This window comes from Neoarthrinium moseri (genome assembly GCF_022829205.1).
Source record: "Neoarthrinium moseri strain CBS 164.80 chromosome Unknown scaffold1_Wmoseri_CBS_16480, whole genome shotgun sequence".
Taxonomy (NCBI): domain Eukaryota; kingdom Fungi; phylum Ascomycota; class Sordariomycetes; order Amphisphaeriales; family Apiosporaceae; genus Neoarthrinium; species Neoarthrinium moseri.
Genome location: NW_026055115.1, coordinates 1,338,221 through 1,355,165, shown reverse-complemented (window position 1 = coordinate 1,355,165; position 16,945 = coordinate 1,338,221). Strand labels below are relative to the sequence as shown.

The 16,945-nt window shown below is 53.6% G+C and overlaps 7 protein-coding genes across 7 annotated transcripts; 3 read left to right on the top strand and 4 right to left on the bottom strand.

The window, feature by feature from the left end:
• Positions 1–1,393: 1,393 nt before the first annotated feature.
• Positions 1,394–4,818, top strand: JN550_000426 (uncharacterized protein; the record flags this gene model as incomplete). Its single annotated transcript, XM_049315777.1, has 4 exons — positions 1,394–1,771; positions 1,826–2,064; positions 2,126–2,288; positions 2,350–4,818. 4 exons carry the CDS (start codon positions 1,394–1,396, stop codon positions 4,816–4,818), a joined length of 3,249 nt encoding a protein of 1,082 aa, XP_049177715.1.
• A 248-nt stretch (positions 4,819–5,066) lies between these two features.
• JN550_000425 (uncharacterized protein) lies at positions 5,067–6,139 on the bottom strand (the record flags this gene model as incomplete). Its single annotated transcript, XM_049315765.1, has 3 exons — positions 5,067–5,668; positions 5,726–5,965; positions 6,016–6,139. The coding sequence occupies 3 exons, from the start codon at positions 6,137–6,139 to the stop codon at positions 5,067–5,069; spliced, it is 966 nt and encodes a 321-aa protein (XP_049177714.1).
• A 1,162-nt stretch (positions 6,140–7,301) lies between these two features.
• On the bottom strand, positions 7,302–8,057 carry JN550_000424 (uncharacterized protein; the record flags this gene model as incomplete). The annotated part of the gene is made up of 3 exons (XM_049315754.1): positions 7,302–7,488; positions 7,551–7,694; positions 7,801–8,057. The coding sequence occupies 3 exons, from the start codon at positions 8,055–8,057 to the stop codon at positions 7,302–7,304; spliced, it is 588 nt and encodes a 195-aa protein (XP_049177713.1).
• A 1,283-nt stretch (positions 8,058–9,340) lies between these two features.
• On the bottom strand, positions 9,341–9,862 carry JN550_000423 (uncharacterized protein; the record flags this gene model as incomplete). Its single annotated transcript, XM_049315743.1, has 2 exons — positions 9,341–9,391; positions 9,461–9,862. 2 exons carry the CDS (start codon positions 9,860–9,862, stop codon positions 9,341–9,343), a joined length of 453 nt encoding a protein of 150 aa, XP_049177712.1.
• Positions 9,863–10,500: 638 nt separating this feature from the next.
• Positions 10,501–11,921, top strand: JN550_000422 (uncharacterized protein; the record flags this gene model as incomplete). The annotated part of the gene is made up of 2 exons (XM_049315732.1): positions 10,501–10,875; positions 11,007–11,921. 2 exons carry the CDS (start codon positions 10,501–10,503, stop codon positions 11,919–11,921), a joined length of 1,290 nt encoding a protein of 429 aa, XP_049177711.1.
• A 748-nt stretch (positions 11,922–12,669) lies between these two features.
• Positions 12,670–13,841, top strand: JN550_000421 (uncharacterized protein; the record flags this gene model as incomplete). Its single annotated transcript, XM_049315722.1, has 3 exons — positions 12,670–13,011; positions 13,109–13,223; positions 13,339–13,841. 3 exons carry the CDS (start codon positions 12,670–12,672, stop codon positions 13,839–13,841), a joined length of 960 nt encoding a protein of 319 aa, XP_049177710.1.
• A 583-nt stretch (positions 13,842–14,424) lies between these two features.
• JN550_000420 (uncharacterized protein) lies at positions 14,425–14,811 on the bottom strand (the record flags this gene model as incomplete). Its single annotated transcript, XM_049315711.1, has 1 exon — positions 14,425–14,811. The coding sequence occupies one exon, from the start codon at positions 14,809–14,811 to the stop codon at positions 14,425–14,427; it is 387 nt and encodes a 128-aa protein (XP_049177709.1).
• Positions 14,812–16,945: the final 2,134 nt, after the last annotated feature.

Sequence of the window (16,945 nt, the reverse complement as noted above, 5' to 3'; positions counted from 1 at the left end):
GTCCTAGTATCCATCAGTGAATACACAGCCGATGGCAGGTACCCTAGAGATTGTGTGCAGAGTAATTGCCAAGTCGATGAGTTGTACCTGCAAGGGGGCTGGCTGCAGTTCACGCGCTTTTGACACATAACACCAGATAATCCCGTTCCTGAGGGGCTTCTTTCATAATACTCTTACATGAATGCAAGCGAGCCCCTAAGTGATTACACAAGGGCAGGGCTTTGTGCAAACTGCACAACAAATAGTAATGTTCGATCAAATCACAATGCCTAAAGAAACAATGCAGCCTGATACTGTTTAGACCTTTCGGTCTGAGATGCTTGCCAAGGCTCTGTGCGGCTGATGCAGGTTGTGGTTATACGCAGCATCTAGCCCATTAGATCGATCTTGTAAGTCGATCACGCAAAGCTAAACAATCCAACATCGACCAACTGGCATAGCGTACCATACCCAGTATTAAGGCATTTGAACAGCCCTGAGATAGCGAATGTTAGTCGAGACTTACGAGTACTATAGTGGACCTATATACTACGGTCACCTTCCATGATAGAACCTGTTTTATCTCAGGGAATGTGATGATCTAGATCTGGCATATATTACACCTTGAGGCCTTCACTAAATCCACAAAGGCTATTTGCTTCGCATGTTGCACTCTAGAAGAGGGCGGGCAGGCTACTGCCGTCATACCTCATTTTTGGGTTCAGGACTACTTGAAGGGCGTACAGATAGTGAACAATTCCATTAGCCCGAAACTGCATTAACGATCTCCTGGGAATGTGGCAAGGTAGCATCGTAAAACATGACTGAAGGTAAGCCCTACCAATAACCTTGGTTAAGGCTTATGTCATGTCTAAAAAGGAGGGGATTCGAGCGGAGACAGTCTCAACCTAGTTGATGCTGCATTGGGCGAAGTATTAAGCAAGACAAAGTTCCGGGCCAGTGGAATAATGGCGACCGACGAGGTGCACCGTAAGCGGTGCAGTGAGACAGGCAATAGCAAGCGGTCGAGCGCTTGAGAGAGAAGCGACAAAAGCCCGAGGTTTCCTAGAGCGATTCGCTGATAATGAAAGAGCTTCTGCTGTCCAAAATAGAACCTAGTCTCCTTCATATCTCTTTTCGGTGACGAAATAGCCGTTAGGAGAGATGACGAGCCCATGAAGATGATCTGACATTCTTCGATTCAAAACTCATTGACCCACTTGCGCTCAGTTTGCTTCCAATAGGCGTCACGACAAGGCGTGGTAAGACTCCCTTGCATGGCATTGGATATAACTGCTCCCTCGCTGTGCGCGCATCAGCCAGGAGGCACTGGAGCGGGGATCGGTCTTACAACCGAAGCCTGGTTTTCTACTCTTCGCCACCGTCGAAAACCACCGCAAAGAGTATTCTCATCATGCTGTCGCCATCTGATCTACAGAACAGTGAAAACGCTGTCAAAACCTCACGCATGGCCATGTCGTCCATGACTCTTCCCCCAGAGCCAGTCAATGTTACCGGGCGGCAGCGCGATCTGCTCCCTACCATGGTTGATCAACTGGCTTGCGACAGTCCGGACGTCGTTTATGGGCTATGGCCAATAATGCCTACATCGTATGAGGCCGGCTTCCGTGCCGTGACCTACCGGCAACTAGCCAACGTTGTGAACGGCTTGGCATGGTGGCTTGTGGAGAATCTCGGGCCCGGACAAGCCGGCGAGGCGTTGGCTTATGTCGGCCCCAATGATGTTCGGCTCTCTGCGCTGTTATTAGCGGCCGTCAAGGCTGGGTATACGGTAGTGCACGCCACATTGCAGTGGAATTGCCCACGCTAACGGAATCGACGACAGCTTTTCCTGGCCTCACCACGCAACAGTCCCGCTGCCCATCAGGCATTGTTTGATTCGCTCAAATGTAAAACTCTGGTAACACCAGAGCCAATACCGTCGCCGGCACTCGCAATCATTGAGGCCGTTAGGCCACGCCATCTGAAAGCTCCTGGTATTGAAGAACTGCTTGGATCATCGTATCTTCCATTTCAATATGCAAAGACGTTGGATGAGGGCCTACACGACCCTGTCATGATCATGTGAGGATCTGCAGCTACTAGAAAACTTTTTTCGCGTTTATATCTAATGCAAAAACCATAGACATACATCTGGATCGACAGGCTTACCAAAACCGTTGATCTGGACCCACGAGACAGTACTGAGACATCAGAATGCCTCTGGAAGCCGAGCCGTGGAGGGGATTCCCTCACTAGAGAAGCTTTACCTTGGCAAGCGGGTGATGGTAACAGTGCCACCGTTTCATGTAAGGCCGTCCAACGTGACAGAGGAAAACTTACAGCGAACCAACTAACCTTGATGATCAGGGCGCCGGTCTTGGCCAATTCCTTCTGTATGCCATCCCATTCGGTAACACGGTCATCGCTCCAGCGGCTACAGCGATCGTCACCGCACAGGGCCTTGTGGATGCTCTCCAACGAATACCGGCCGATTTGGCTTTATTGGTGCCGTCAGTGGTGGTTGAGTTGGCTCAGAACCCTCACCTTCTTGATTATTGCGCTAAGCATCTTGAACTCATCGTCTATATTGGAGGCGACCTGCCGCAAGCTATAGGAGACGTTGTCGCAGCCAAGATGCCGCTGCGGTGCCAGTGGGGGGCGTCGGAGGTTGGAATGCCTCAGCAATTGATACCTACAGAGCTGGATCCTCGAACTGACTGGCGCTACATTCGCTTCCATCCTTGTACAGGTGCTACATTTGAGGAGGTTGCAGATGGCACTTATGAGCTGGTAATCCGGCGTGATCGGGCGCTTACTGGTACGCAAACAACGTTTACTATTCGAGGCAAAGAACACCTAGATTCTTATCGCACTCAGGATCTGTTTGCTCCACATCCGACCGTGCCGGATACGTGGTCATGGAAGGCCCGGGCCGATGATATCATTGTCTTCCTGAACGGAGAGAAGACGAATCCTGTCTCCATGGAGCAGCACATTGTGTCCAACAACCCCGAACTCGGAGGTGTCATTGTCATTGGAGCCCAGCGGTTCCAAGCTGCACTTCTCATTGAACCTGTTGATAGCAACTTGACCACGGCCGAACAGGCCTCTTTGATCGAGCGCGTATGGCCCAGCGTAGAGGAGGCTAACCGAGTTGCTCCCGCGCATGCGCGAGTTGAGAAGTCGTTGATCTTCGTCACAAGCCCGGAACGACCTCTGATTCGTGCTGGCAAAGGGACACTGCAAAGAGCTGCCAGTCTTGCCTTATATAAAGCCGAGATTGACAAGGTATATCTGGAGACGGAAGATGTTCAGGTAGAGCTGGGAGATAGTATAACATTTGAAGCACTTGACAATGCTGAGGTTGTCGCGCAGCATATTAGGGAGTGTGTCACTGTCGTTACGCACTGGCCTTCCCCTGACGATTCCGCCAACTTCTTTGAGCGGGGGATGGATTCGCTACAGGCACTACAAATAACTCGAACCTTACGGCGAGGATTCGGTCGACCCGACCTTGGGTTATCCACAGTCTACCAGAACCCTACAGTATCTCAACTAGCGACAGCCATCCTTTCGACTCATTCTGACGTTCAGACCGACCGGGACATTATGGAGCCACTACTGGCTACGTATACTAACCTAATTCATCAACTCCCAGTGCTAAAGAACGATGTACCCAAGAGACAGTCCGCGGATGTCCTCCTAACAGGCTCCACTGGTGCCCTTGGTACTTTTATTCTAAAGGCGTTGCTCGAACGCAAGGGCATTGGGCATATCTACTGCTTAAATCGTGGTTCAGATGGGGGAATTTCGGCTCAAGTCGACAGGTTCACTGCCCATAAGCTTGCGACAAGTGATTTTCAGGATCGTGTCACTTTTCTTCAAACAGACCTGGCGCACCCTAAACTTGCGCTCGACGAGAACATGTATGACAGGCTGCGCACTCGAGTTGGGTTCATAATCCATAACGCCTGGCCCGTCAACTTCAATCTCAACCTTGCAGCATTCCGACCGCAACTGGCCGGTGTGGTAAACATTTTCTCCCTCGCGGCGGCCGCGACCCATTCAACAAGAGTCCTATTCATATCCACGGTTGGTACTATGGCTGGACGGCCAGGTGATGTCGGGCCTGCGCCAGAAACCATCTTAACGTCTTTCGATACGCCGCATGCCAGTGGCTATACCCGAAGCAAATACCTGTCAGAGCTCCTCTGCGATGCCGCGAGCAATCAATTGAGAATCCCTACCAGCATTGTTCGCGTAGGCCAGGTGGCTGGCTCAGTGAAGTATCCTGGTATTTGGAACCCCAAAGAGTGGTTCCCGAGCCTTGTCATTAGCTCTGTGCACCTCGGCTGCTTACCGGAGAATTTGGGGACTTTCTCTAACATCGACTGGGTGCCATCGGACATGCTGTCTGATGTACTGGTGGACCTAGCAGTGCGACCTGCAGAGAACCTGGCGGAGATTGTTGGCACTAAAGTGTTCAACCTGCGCAATCCGTATGTCTTAGCCTGGGATAAGCTTATCCCAACCGTACAGGATGTCATCCAGACACATCTAGAAAGCAAGCTCGACGTTGTGGCACCCTCGTTATGGCTGGACCGACTGCAGAAGGCTTCTGAGAAAGACAGTCAAGATCCTGCCGTCTCTGTAACTGTCAATCCAGCTATCAGACTCTTAAGCTTCTACAGAGACGGTTTGTGGGCTGACAGAGTGGAGATGAAGCCAATGTCTGTGGAACATACCTTGGCTGCGAGCTCAACGCTTCGTAGTCTGACAGCCGTGCAGCCTGACTGGATTCGCAAATGGATTCAAGAGTGGCTTTTGGGTCTATAGCTACCGTCTTTAATCAAGCCACAGTGTGTAAACTTGATATCAAGAAGACTGGTATGGTCAGTGGTAATAAGAACTCGGAGAAAGCACTCTGTTTGCTTTTCGTGATTTCGTAAACTTCTCAAGACAATCTGATATGGAGGACCCAAAGACCACTGTAAATAACGAATGAGGCTGGAGGAAGGCGCGCAGGAGAACAGGTCCTTATGTACCCTGTGTGACATTCAAAGATTTGTAGCTCCCTCACAAAATTATTCTGGGCAGGTGTATACCAAGCAAAAGCTCCCTCCTCCCGGTGGGCCTTGTCCCTCAGCTCCACCGCTTACATACAATTGAGTATCACCCGTGAGTCCAGCGACAAGGCCACCAACTGCAGCTCTAGCATGTCGAGTGCTCAGGATATCGCTGTCCGTGTTCATGGTGTGACGTTTACCCCTGATCTCCCCTGTCGGATCCGCCTCGGCTTTCACAAACACTTGCAAGACCTGGCCTTGGTCACGGTTCACCTCCCCCAGGGCCTCCACAACCGCTCTGCCGTCAATGGCGTCTTCCATGAATGTGGATGTCGCCCTCAACCGGCCTGGCTCAGGCGACGATGCCAACACTAGGATGTGGCAATCTTCCAGCTCTGCCCCTGAGCTGCAACTGGCAGCCGCGCTCCACGTGGTGCCCGACTCAATGGCAGCGTCGACTTCGCCCTCTGCCACTTCTCCCAATGCAACAGCCACGCCAACGGCACTCGCATATCGTGACTTGGCCATGGACTGGTACGTGTCTGATGTTGGAGGTGTCTTCCCTGCGGCACGTATCTCCTGGAGCTTGTTCGTTGTGAGGAGTGGACACTTGACCAAAACTAAATGTATCGCGTTTTTAGACGATTCTAGTTCTTCCACAAGCCGAGATACCGTACCGGCAACTTCACGGGCGTGGTCGGCAGTCCCGATCTCATGAGGATCCAGCTTTCGGGTCCGGCCAACGGTAGCGAGCAGACCCGTATTGGCGCCCCCGTGCTCCTTCACGAGAAAGGTGACATGCGGGCTGATAACGCCCTCTGTGCCTCCGGAGAACACCGTGACGGAGTCCTTGGGCAACATCGGCTCCCAGACCATCGCGCTCAGCGTACGGGAGAAGTCGTTGACACACCCATTGCCTATGCGCCGCGTTAGTGCTGGACCACACTGTCATGGCCAGGGAATGAACCTTCCGATTTGCCAATCAGTGCGAGAACCTGGGACGGGTCGTAGCCAGCCCTCAAAAGCCCTTGGATGGGCGTTACATCGGCGGGCGACGATACCCCAAACTTGAGAATGTTGACGGACGGCATGATGTCATCAGCTGGACATCCCAAAACTATAGTACAGACCTGAGCCAAGCAGCTTCTTGACAATTAACAGAACCCAGGCTGCTGCATAAGAAAAGAATTTTCTGTCGAACGTAGCCTGTAGGCTAATTTGAGTTTGCTCATCATGGAGTGCACTCAAGTAGGCATCCAAGCGAGGAAACGGTAAGCCGGTGTCAGTCACGCCCCGCTTATCCGTTGTCGCTGCCCGGTTTTTGACTTGGAGTCCTAGGGTGGAGTATAGATACGCAAAGATGATGATCCTCTAAGTGTGTATCACTGATAAGCTTTATTTCGAGACAAATGGACCAAATGCAATTTCTAGAATAGACCCCCTATACATTAAAGTTGATTGAGTATTTGGCATCATCTCTGCTTCCTAAATTGTTGGACTGGGAAAAGAAGAATGCATCCAGATGTTTCCAGAATGATCAGTCAACGGAATTATAGTTTCAATACAACATCAAGAGGGTATGACCATCATAATCTTTCTTGACACTAATGCAGCCACATCGTCTACAACCTTTTTACGGTAGCAGGTTTCGGATATAACGTGACTGGATACTATGCCTTGAGCATGCGCGGACAGTGCACTGGCATTATTGGATCACGGAAGGAAGACGAAGCAGTTGAACAGATTTTGACCAACCAGTATGCAAGCAGAGCTTGTTCTACATTTACCCAGAGGTTCTCCTCAACACTGATATCGCATACTGAGAACACGGCCAAGTATCATGCCTCCGTCTCCCGACTAGAGGCCAGTTGTCCCGAATACTGTTCCTATCTACGATTCGGGTTTGCTCTCCCGTTTGTATCTGCCTCATGCCTACTGACGAGAGATATGACCTAATACACATGTCCATGCATGTAGAGGTGAAGGTCGTCAACATGAGACGCAAGGACAGAAAGAAAAGGGAGGGGGGAGGAAATGAAAAAGGAATGATTACCATGAAGAAGCGTGCTTATACTAGCCATACGATCTCTGGTGCCTTCTCTGTACGGAACTTGGAGCCCCCCGTTACTACATATATCATGCGTATGATTACTAATAGTTATACGCAGGTTGTCTCAATTATATATCATTCTGAATGCACCTTCGGAATATGATAACTTAGATAAAACACCAATGGCTTCGTACATCAGCTCTTCAGACTGGAGTGACGACAAAGTTATCTACGCCCACCGTGAGGGAAACTACAAAACCAGGCGTACAAGAGAGGGCCAGGGTGAACACATCGGCAAACCCGGCCACAAAGTGGTGTACGTTACATAGTCCTGTGGTGCCGCCGTTATCTTCGAATCCAGGATTTTGGACAACATTGGTAGCTGTAGGGCTGTGTTGAATTTTAGCTACCTGAAGCGCTAATCACCGCCAGAGAATTAGGCCAGACTGTACCTTGTGGATGTGGTAGTGCTTGAGGTCATCGTACTGCTGACAACGGTGGTCGAAGTCGTGGAGGTGGAGGTTGAGTTGGTTTCAGATGAACTGGACGCAGTAGAGCTGGTCGAGGTAGTTTCGGTTGGACCGGAGGTGGCGGAGCTGGTAGAGCTGGTAGATGTGGAGGTCGTAGAGTTCACGTTAGAGGTGATGGTTGCCGAGGTCGAGCTTGAGGTCAGGGTAACCGTTGTGGTTGAGGGTACAATACTGCTCGCGGACTTTGGGGGTTGAGTTGGGTAGATAGTCGAGGTTGACGTCGAGGCCGCGGTGCTGCTTGAAGACTTGGGATGCTTGGTTGAGTACACGGCCGGACTGGCTGCACTGCTGTGTTCCGAGGTCGAGACTACGATGCTGCTCGAGGAGACGGGCTTGATGCTGCTGGAACTTGGTGCGGTGTTGTAGGGTGGTGGCAAGCTGGTTGGGAGAACGTTGTAAGCCGTTTCGCCGTGGGCATGATATGAACATGGTTTGTCGACGACGAGCGCAAACCAGAGAGATATAGCGCAGCAATAGGGAGTCTCGGAGATGGGAGTTCATAGAGAGGCACAGAACACCACAAGAGACAGAAGAGAAATGAAAGGGGGATCGCGATTAAAGAGAATACTTCAAAATGGTACAATTCCAGGCCCTACTTTTTGTAATATTCATCTTCAGAATTCCATACATTTTTCTTAGACAAGCTGTTGTTTAAGGCTCCCAAGGGCATTACACCGTAACAGAAACGCAATTTCAGCACGTATCAGCCTGTTTCTACAAGTGCGTGAAAGTCTTACCTGCAGATTGTAAACTGACTCCTGCTGTATATCCTGAGGCTTCAATCTAACAAGTAAGTAGCCTAGCAGCGGATACGACTTGGGAGCGTCGGTCTCACGGTTCTGGTTGACAAAATCCACACGAAGGCACCATTCACCCGTTTCGCTATACATGCTAGACGTGGGGCCAGTATGCTGTGACACTACGCGGATGCTGATGGACAGGAGATATCGGGATTGCTTAAGGAGTTGGGATACCGCGACTCGAAGGCGCATGGGCCTTTGGAGGCTGGTGCTTGAATGGCAATTATAGAACGATACCTGGAAGGTATAATGACCGGATGTGCGCAAAGATGGGCGCATTGAGTCACGGTCGCCCGGGAAAACGCATTTGAGAACGGAAGATGGTCGTAGCAGTGCTACGTGCCTTGCTCCAAGCCATGAAGTCAGAAGCCTCCAGCATCATTTACATAAGCCAAGCGATACTTGGTCGTTGTCCAACCCTGATACCTGAGAGTGGTAGGCGCTGCCCCTGTGGCCAAATCCAGACACCCAGTACATGATTGGTCACACCAATGGCGATCACCAGTACGGGCCGCAGACGCTGATCAACGTACAATATGACAAATTTTTATGCTAGACTTCTGGCGAAGCGAGTCTCTGATGCTCTTATTATATACCAAGAAAAGCTAGAGTCGGAACTGAGGAGAGCCCAGCAAGGTCAGGTCGTATCCTATTTCCGTGGGACGGCCGTTGCTGTCTCACCCTTGGCATACGAAGCGCCCATAACCGGCTTGACGGCCATCCCCAATCGACGATGTTGCCGTTTGGCCCTATATCTCACCACCTGACCTCTAAAACGGGCATCTCTACCGTCGTCCGACATGCCGTTATTTGGCGGTGGTCTCTATCGTACATGGATAGGTGTATGTGCGCCATTCGGCCTGACGCATGAATACAAGTAAAATACATGGTTGTGTCGTGAGAAAGGCGTATTTAGAAGCCCATGTTCTTGAGGAACATGGCTATGCCATCCCTTCGGTGTCCCTGGAACGAGGGTTAGAGTGTGCGCCTCGGAAAGACAAGATACAATATCCCGGGATTCACGTGGCCTACCTTGATCTCGATGTGGCCCGTCACATTGTTCACCCGAACCTCCTTGGCGGGCAGACTCAGGGCCTCGGCGACGTCGTGTCTTAGGGCCTGCAGGTTGCCCTCTCCCTTCTTCAGCAGCGTCTTCTTCATGGTGCCACCGCGCAGTCTCTTCTCGTAGATTCCAAAGTTGTTCAACCTGTTGCGGCCGACGAAGTAGGGCAATTGGCTGGGCGACCTCGCCGGCGCTTCGGGCGTCTGCGGGATGGCGCTGGGGGTCTGTTGCGCGGTTGACGGTTCTGAGGCAGAGGCAGAGGCGGCCTCGGTGGTCAGGGTCCGCAGGGCCACGGGGCTCATGCGATAGGTCGGTGTTGCGGTCCGCAGGGCATTCGCTGCCCGCAGCGGCCGGAGGGTCCTCGAGAACATGTTGGGCGGGCGAAGGAGCAGTGTTTCCCAGGCTGGAACGAACTTGTTGGAACCCGTTGCTTTGGAGTCGCGAACCGTTCGAGCTTCGGAAACTTTTTTGGAGCCCTGTCGCCAATGGCCTGTCCGATTTGCAGTTGGAGCTGCAGCCTTGGCCTGGGCTGTCTGGGGGGGGGCTAGTACTGGACAGAGCCGAACACCTGCTGCAGGGGGGTGTTCCAGGAGTCTTGTTCCAGGGATGGGAGCCAGTGATTGTGGTCGGTGCCACTAATGATCCGGCACCGACGGCCTATGAACAGTGGATTTTACTTACCTGCGGACCTGAGCTCACTAAAAAAACGAACCACTCACTGGCCGACGGGCGGTCCCTAGTTAACTCGTTCCCACGGCAAATTCTCGGGCAACCCTTCTCCCCCCCAGCGGCCTGATTCTGGGAGCGAGGTCCACAACCCGCGCCTCAACTTTCTCGTGGGCAAAGCGATTGTGTGCAAATTCGGTGACTGCCCCGCCATCGCCATCGCCATCGCCATCGCCATCGCCATCGCCGTCGAACCTGAGCCAGCCTCAACCACACACACACATACACACACACACCCCCAGACCCGATCTCGACCATCTCTCGTCACCCCGATCGCGACAACATGGCCGAATACGATCTGCTGCCCAAGCTCGTGGGCCACCTGGACCGCCACCTCATCTTCCCCCTGGTCGAGTTCGCCGCCAACCAGGTCCCCGAGGACGATGACGCCAAGAACCTCGAGTTCACCCGCGTCAAGTATGAGCTACTCAAGACCACCAACATGACCGACTTCATCGGCAGCCTCAAGGCCGAGCTCGACGGCCTGGACGAGGCCCCCGCCGAGTTCAACGACAAGCGCCAGAAGGTCCTGTCGCGCCTCGAGCAGTTCGAGGACGAGACCAGCAAGATCACCGACCTGCTGGGCCGCGAGGAGGTCGTCAACAACCTGCGCAGCGACAAGGTTGCCAACTTGGAGTTCCTGAAGAAGGAGCACGACGTACGTCTTTTCTCTCGATTGCCTTCGTCTTCTGCTTGCTTCTAGTCTGCTTGCATCTCGGCATATTCCAGATCCTAGGCACATCTCTTCCTCCAAAAAAAATCACCCTTGCTTACCAGTCCCCCCAATAGGTTACTATCGAGAACGTCAATGCGCTCTACGACTTTGGCAACTTCCAGTACAGCTGCGGAAACTACGCCGCCGCCTCGGAGCTGCTGTACCAGTTCCGTGTGCTGTCCACCGACAACGACAAGGTTGCCGCCGCCACCTGGGGAAAGCTGGCCTCTGAGATCCTCACCACCAACTGGAAGGAGGCCGTCGAGGAGCTGCAGAAGGTCAAGGAGAGCATCGACGGAAAGCTGTTCAACAACCCCCTCGCACAGCTCAACAACCGGACGTGGCTCATCCACTGGGCCTTGTTCCCCCTCTTCAACGACGACTCCACGCGCGACCAGCTGCTGGACCTCTTCTTCAGCCCCCCCTTCATCAACACCATCCAGACCAGCTGCCCCTGGATCCTGAGATATCTCGCCGCTTCCGTTATCACCGGCCGCGGCCGCACGAGGAGCACCGGCCAGTACCAGAAGCAGCTCAAGGACATTGTGCGCATTGTCAAGCAGGAGGCCTACGAGTACACGGACCCCGTCACCGACTTTGTCCGCGCTCTCTACATCGACTTTGACTTCGAGGAGGCACAGCGCCAGCTGTCGCTGGCCGAGGAGATCCTCAAGTCCGATTTCTTCCTGATCTCGACTGCCGAGGCCTTCGTGGACGCAGCCAGACACCTGATCTCGGAAAGCTACTGCAAGATCCACGCCCGCATCGACATTAAGGATTTGAGTGCACGTCTGGGTCTGGGCCAGGACGAGGGCGAGAAGTGGATCGTCAACCTCATCAGAGACACCCGCGTCGACGCCAAGATCGACTACAAGGAGGGCACCGTGGTCATGAACCACCCGCCGAGCAGCGTCTACCAGCAGGTGATTGAGCGGACCAAGGGCGCCTTCTTCCGGACTCAGGTACTGAGTGCAGCCGTAGCCCGATAGAGCGGGCCGGCGAGAAGGGCACCATTCAGCTGAGCCTGAAGAGGGTGGGGGCCCGTGGGACAGTGATTCACGAGGAAGTAGTGAGGCATGCATGCGCGGCGTTATAGGGCGTCTGGTATCGGCCAAAAACCAAATAGGCGGATAGACTTGCTTGCTTGACTTGTATGGATAATAGCATTTTGCTTCGAGGCTAACGAGGTTCAAAACATCTTCTGGCACCGGCGACAATCGCTGGCTCTCTTTCTCGTTCTGTCTCTGTGTTTGTTCTTGATCGCATCTAAACCGTGGGCCGCTTTCGCCGTTGCATCCGCGGCGGAGGTTGACGAATCATGGTGCCAAGAGACTCTCGTTACACACTGTTACAACCCCGGTTACAACCCCGTTGGGCTCGTCAGGCCACTTTGGCGTTGTGCGAGAGCCGCTGCCGTCCGGTTGGCGTGACGTAGAGATCGGCGACCCCACCAAACCGTCAACACGACGTGACTCTGCTGATCACTGGGACCCTGCATTTCCACCCAGCCAGCCAGCTTGCCAGCCAGCCATCCGCTGCCCATAACTTCAGGATGGCCCTGCAAACGCAGTCCACAAAAGCAACCTGGAAAAAAAGCCTCTCTCCTCCCTCCCCCTTGCCCGATTGCCCATCTCCCGACCATCACCAAACCATGACCGCCGGCGCCCGCGTCCGCCACAGGTAGCACCGCAGGTCTGGCTTGTCTGCATTCCAATGTGACCGCCGAGCCCCATCACCATGGCGGACATTCAAGGCCCATCCACGCCCCTCGGCGGCGGCCCACCCAGCCCGCTGCTCGACCCGTTGACTGCCCTGGGCCTGCTGCCGCCGCCCGGCTTCACCTCCGTCGCCATCCCGCTGCCTCGCGGCTCGCTGTACCTGAGACCGCTCGACACCCCCCGGACAACGCCGTCGTCGTCGTCGTCGAGCCCCGCTGCCGCCGCCGCCTTCATCACCGCCTCGCCCTCTTCCATACGCCCTGCCGCCAGGGCCAGCCGCCGCCTCCCGGCGCCTTCGAAACCCGAACCGAACGGGGCCTACACGCTCCTGATCGTGGATGACAACCCGATTCAGCGAAAGGTAAACTTGTCGCAGACCCAACATCGGCTTTTTTTCTTGAGTGTTCATAAATGTATACTTATACCCGTGATGCTAACCTCAATGTACTCTTTCACAGATCGTAAGCAAGATCTGCGAGCGATGGGGCCAGCCGTACGAGCTGGCCGAGAACGGCCAGCAGGCCGTTGACATGTACAAGCGGAACCCTGAGCGGTACCGATGCATCCTCATGGGTGAGTGCCTCTCCTCTACGTGCCAACTCCGTCGTTTTCGCGGCGTATAGAAAACGGACAGTGTCGAAATACTTAAATTTTGTGTTACGATTTGCGAAGCTAACATACACCGCAGACCTTGTCATGCCCGTGCTGGACGGCTTCGAGGCCACGAAGCAGATCCGGGCTTTTGAGGAGGAGTCGTGGAACGAGGCGACATCGTCATCATCCTTCCTATCGCCGTCGTCGTCATCGTCCTCCTCTCTGTACTACACGCCCTCCTTCCTCGCCTCCACAAGGCGGACCGCCGCTACGGCACCCGATGGCGCGCGGGCGCCGCCGCCCGAGCCGGTGCGGCGCGCCGTCATCATCGCGCTGGTGCCGGGCTACGCCATCACGGGGCTGCGGCAGCGCATCGCCGACACGGGGTTCGACCTGAGCCTCAGCCACCCGCTGCACCTGGGCACGCTGTCCAACATGCTGTTCAGCGGGCCCGAGGCCAACGTCGTCAGCCTGTACGGCGGCGTCGACGCCCGCCGCCTGCGCGAGGCCGGCTACCCGCTGCAGCCCGGCCTGCGCAAGCCCAGCACCATCGGCCAGCTCGAGGTCGGCGAGGTCCTGGGCATGGCGGTCGTCTAGTACGATAACGCCCCTATTTTTCGTTGCCTCCTCCTCCGTAACCTCAAAACTCCTAGGGGTCCCAAAAAAAATCTCTTGGCCCATTGCTGATCAGTCGAGTGTTTCAGCAGCAGTAACGATGGATGGTAGAAAGCGGATTGGCACAGAAGCCAGATTTACGAAGTTGAGGGCGGTTATGGATAGGAGCGTTTGTATGATAGACTGTGTATGAGTAGAGAATCTTGGGTTGTTATATCATTGGGGGGCACAGCGTGGCATTTCCTGGCGCATTCGGCTTTGGGGTTTTCACGGTTAGACATCAGGACTGAATTATCTGCAGATTGCCATTCTCAATTTCGGCATCGAATATTCCCTCTGAAGCCAGAGACGGCACGCCCTCCCTTGTGAAGACGCATTTCTCCATGCGGAATAATGCCTGTACCAATACGCCCACCATTCCTTGTATCCTACAGTAATAAACAACTCACGTAACGTACCGTTCTCGGTTACGTACGCGTTTCCAGCGTCCTTTTTCTCAAGGTTCAGACCTCTCAATGACCGCCTGACAGCAGAAACCTTCTCACGTTCCTCAACCTTGCTTGTTTCAAATAATGTCCGACCTCCAGGTGTAGTCACTGCATGGCTTCTTCGTGTCAGTGATCAAGCCGGTCTCCGGGTCAATCTTGGGGCCCAGTGTGACAGCCTGTCGCTTGCCCTGCTTGAGATGAAAATAGGCCTTGGACGCCAGTCCCCAGGGCTCCAAGAAGTAAAAGGGGCCATTGATAGTGGCTCCACCGTCGCACTCAGCCCGAGTATCATGGCCTATACTTCCGCCGAAAAATGGGTGCCCAGTGTCGAAAACCTTGGGGCCTTGCACATGTGACCTCCATTCCTTGCTATTACTGCAGTTGCCGGACCCTAGATCTTTCCAGGTGGTGAACATGACGCCTCGTTTGAACGGTCCAGTCCTCTCCAGGGACCGAACCTCCATGTCGGTAAAACAAGTTGAACAAGTATGCGTCAGCCCATGGCAATGGTCAACACCCAAGCCAACTCCAAGAATTCTCTCGACGATTTCGCAAGTTTTTTCTTCCGGTACTAAGGGGGAGTCGTCGAAGCATTGGTTCGTGTGACCATGATAATCCTTCGCATCGCACTCATTCAAACAAGCTCTATGGGGGTATACCCATTCCTCCTCGTTTGGCCATTCACAGATGGCATGCAGAAATCTCTGACAAGACCAATGTTGGCAGATAGGGTCGAAACCATGGATCAGTTGTTCGAATCTGGCCGACTGGCGATAGTCTTTGCAGGCTCGATCCAGCTCCCAGGAGGCGCGCGACGAAATGGAGTCCGTGAACCAGTACTGACGTGTTTTCAGAAACAGTTTCCCTCCTCGAACAATGCATTTGTGCTCTATTTGTAGAAAGAAACCGGCTGTCTGCAAGGTCCTTGTCGTGTTCATCTGCGAGAGCAAGTGGTCGTAACTCTGGCCCGATTTCTTCTTTTCCATCACCGCGTCCACCATGTTCGCAGTCACTCGCCTCGGAAGGTGGTGGCCTGTGTACGCTGGCATAGCACAGGAATACAGTCTCGACTTGGTCATCAACGACTTTAGGGGGTCGTGCAACTTGTTGCACATTCCGCAGTGAGTAAATCCATCATACCGAGGCTCGCGTTGCAGTATCTGTAGAAACGTATCGCGCTGATGATCATCCTTGCCAATCTTTTGTAGGAACTCCGAGAGCCGACACATCATGGCAGAGTTCGCCAGAGCAAGTGAGGCAATCGACGAAAGTGGCAAGAGGTCTAATACGCATAAAAGGGTGTCAAGTGGCAATCTTTCAATCTCAGACTTGCCAACTCCCAATAGCTTAGGGACGGAAAACTTTCGCCGAGGCAGTTTTCGCGCTGCTGGCAAAGCCCAAACATGTCGGCTTTTGTGAACTGGCTTGTTGTGGAGCGCGTCGCGTCCAAGGTAATTTCGCCAAGATCCGGAGGCTCGCCATGATAATCTTGAGGAAGACACCAGAAGAGGGTCTGGGTCTTCGTCGTTGGGCTGTGAGACCTGTATCTCCTGCAGTGGCAAACGTAGGCGTCTGCCCACCTCTTTGATTTTATCTCTGCCACTCTCCTTGCGGTAAGGAACGTTCGGCCGATATGCTACTCGGTCCGACTTAAGCTTGTGTGCAGGTTGATGTATGGGCTCTCTTTGCTCGAAGGCGTCTCCGTTCGGGTTCTCATGAATCGGGCTACCCATCGAGTCGGGGTGGGAGTTGGACGGTGGTGATGCAGTGGTATCTTCAAAGATATCAGCAGATGACAGGACATTGAATACGAGTTGAACACACCACCTCCTTGATTGCCTTGATGCGGCTCAATACTCGAAAAGGCGTCGATGAAGCTTCCGGCAGGGGATTTCTTATGACTTTCCCTGCTCCGATGAGCAATGAGATCACCACATCCAGTGGTTGCAGAATCAGGAGTGCCGCACATGGCAATGACTCCGGTGGCTACCCAAGATGAAGCGCCTTGTGCGAGTAGACTTCCCGATAGGACGGTCGATTGAGATGGTTGCAGAAAGGGATACGTATTCATCGCACGCGTTCGAGATATCAAGTGTGACTGAGGTTCCGAGCCCCTAGTCGAAAGGCACCAATGTAAAGCTGAAGCGTCACGTCACTGCGAAATGATGCAGGTCGCCTGGTGACCAGCTCACGAACAGCCGCCGAAAGACGAGCGACGGGCATAGAGGTCCTCAGAAGAATGAAATGAAAACTTGTTGATCCGGCGTCGAGCAAACGCGTAGCAGCTCTTGGGGTGGCAACCCCCGGGGGGGAAATATTATGGCCTCCGCAGGGTGGTTATGCCATTTCGCCAGACTACGTCAAACCAGGTCACCAATGGAATAACCACCCTGGCTCCAGTTGGACTCCTTCGAAGACCCCTTGGGAATCTTTCTCAACCTCCATAAGTCGGCATAAGTGAGATACCTCTACCAGCCAGCATCGCATGGCTAATACAATCGCTGCTGCATGTCCGCTTCATGTTCAACCCACGGAGAAGCCCGCATCACATTACAGTGCTCTAATCAGCCTCTATCCTCTTGTTGAAAAAAGGTCACA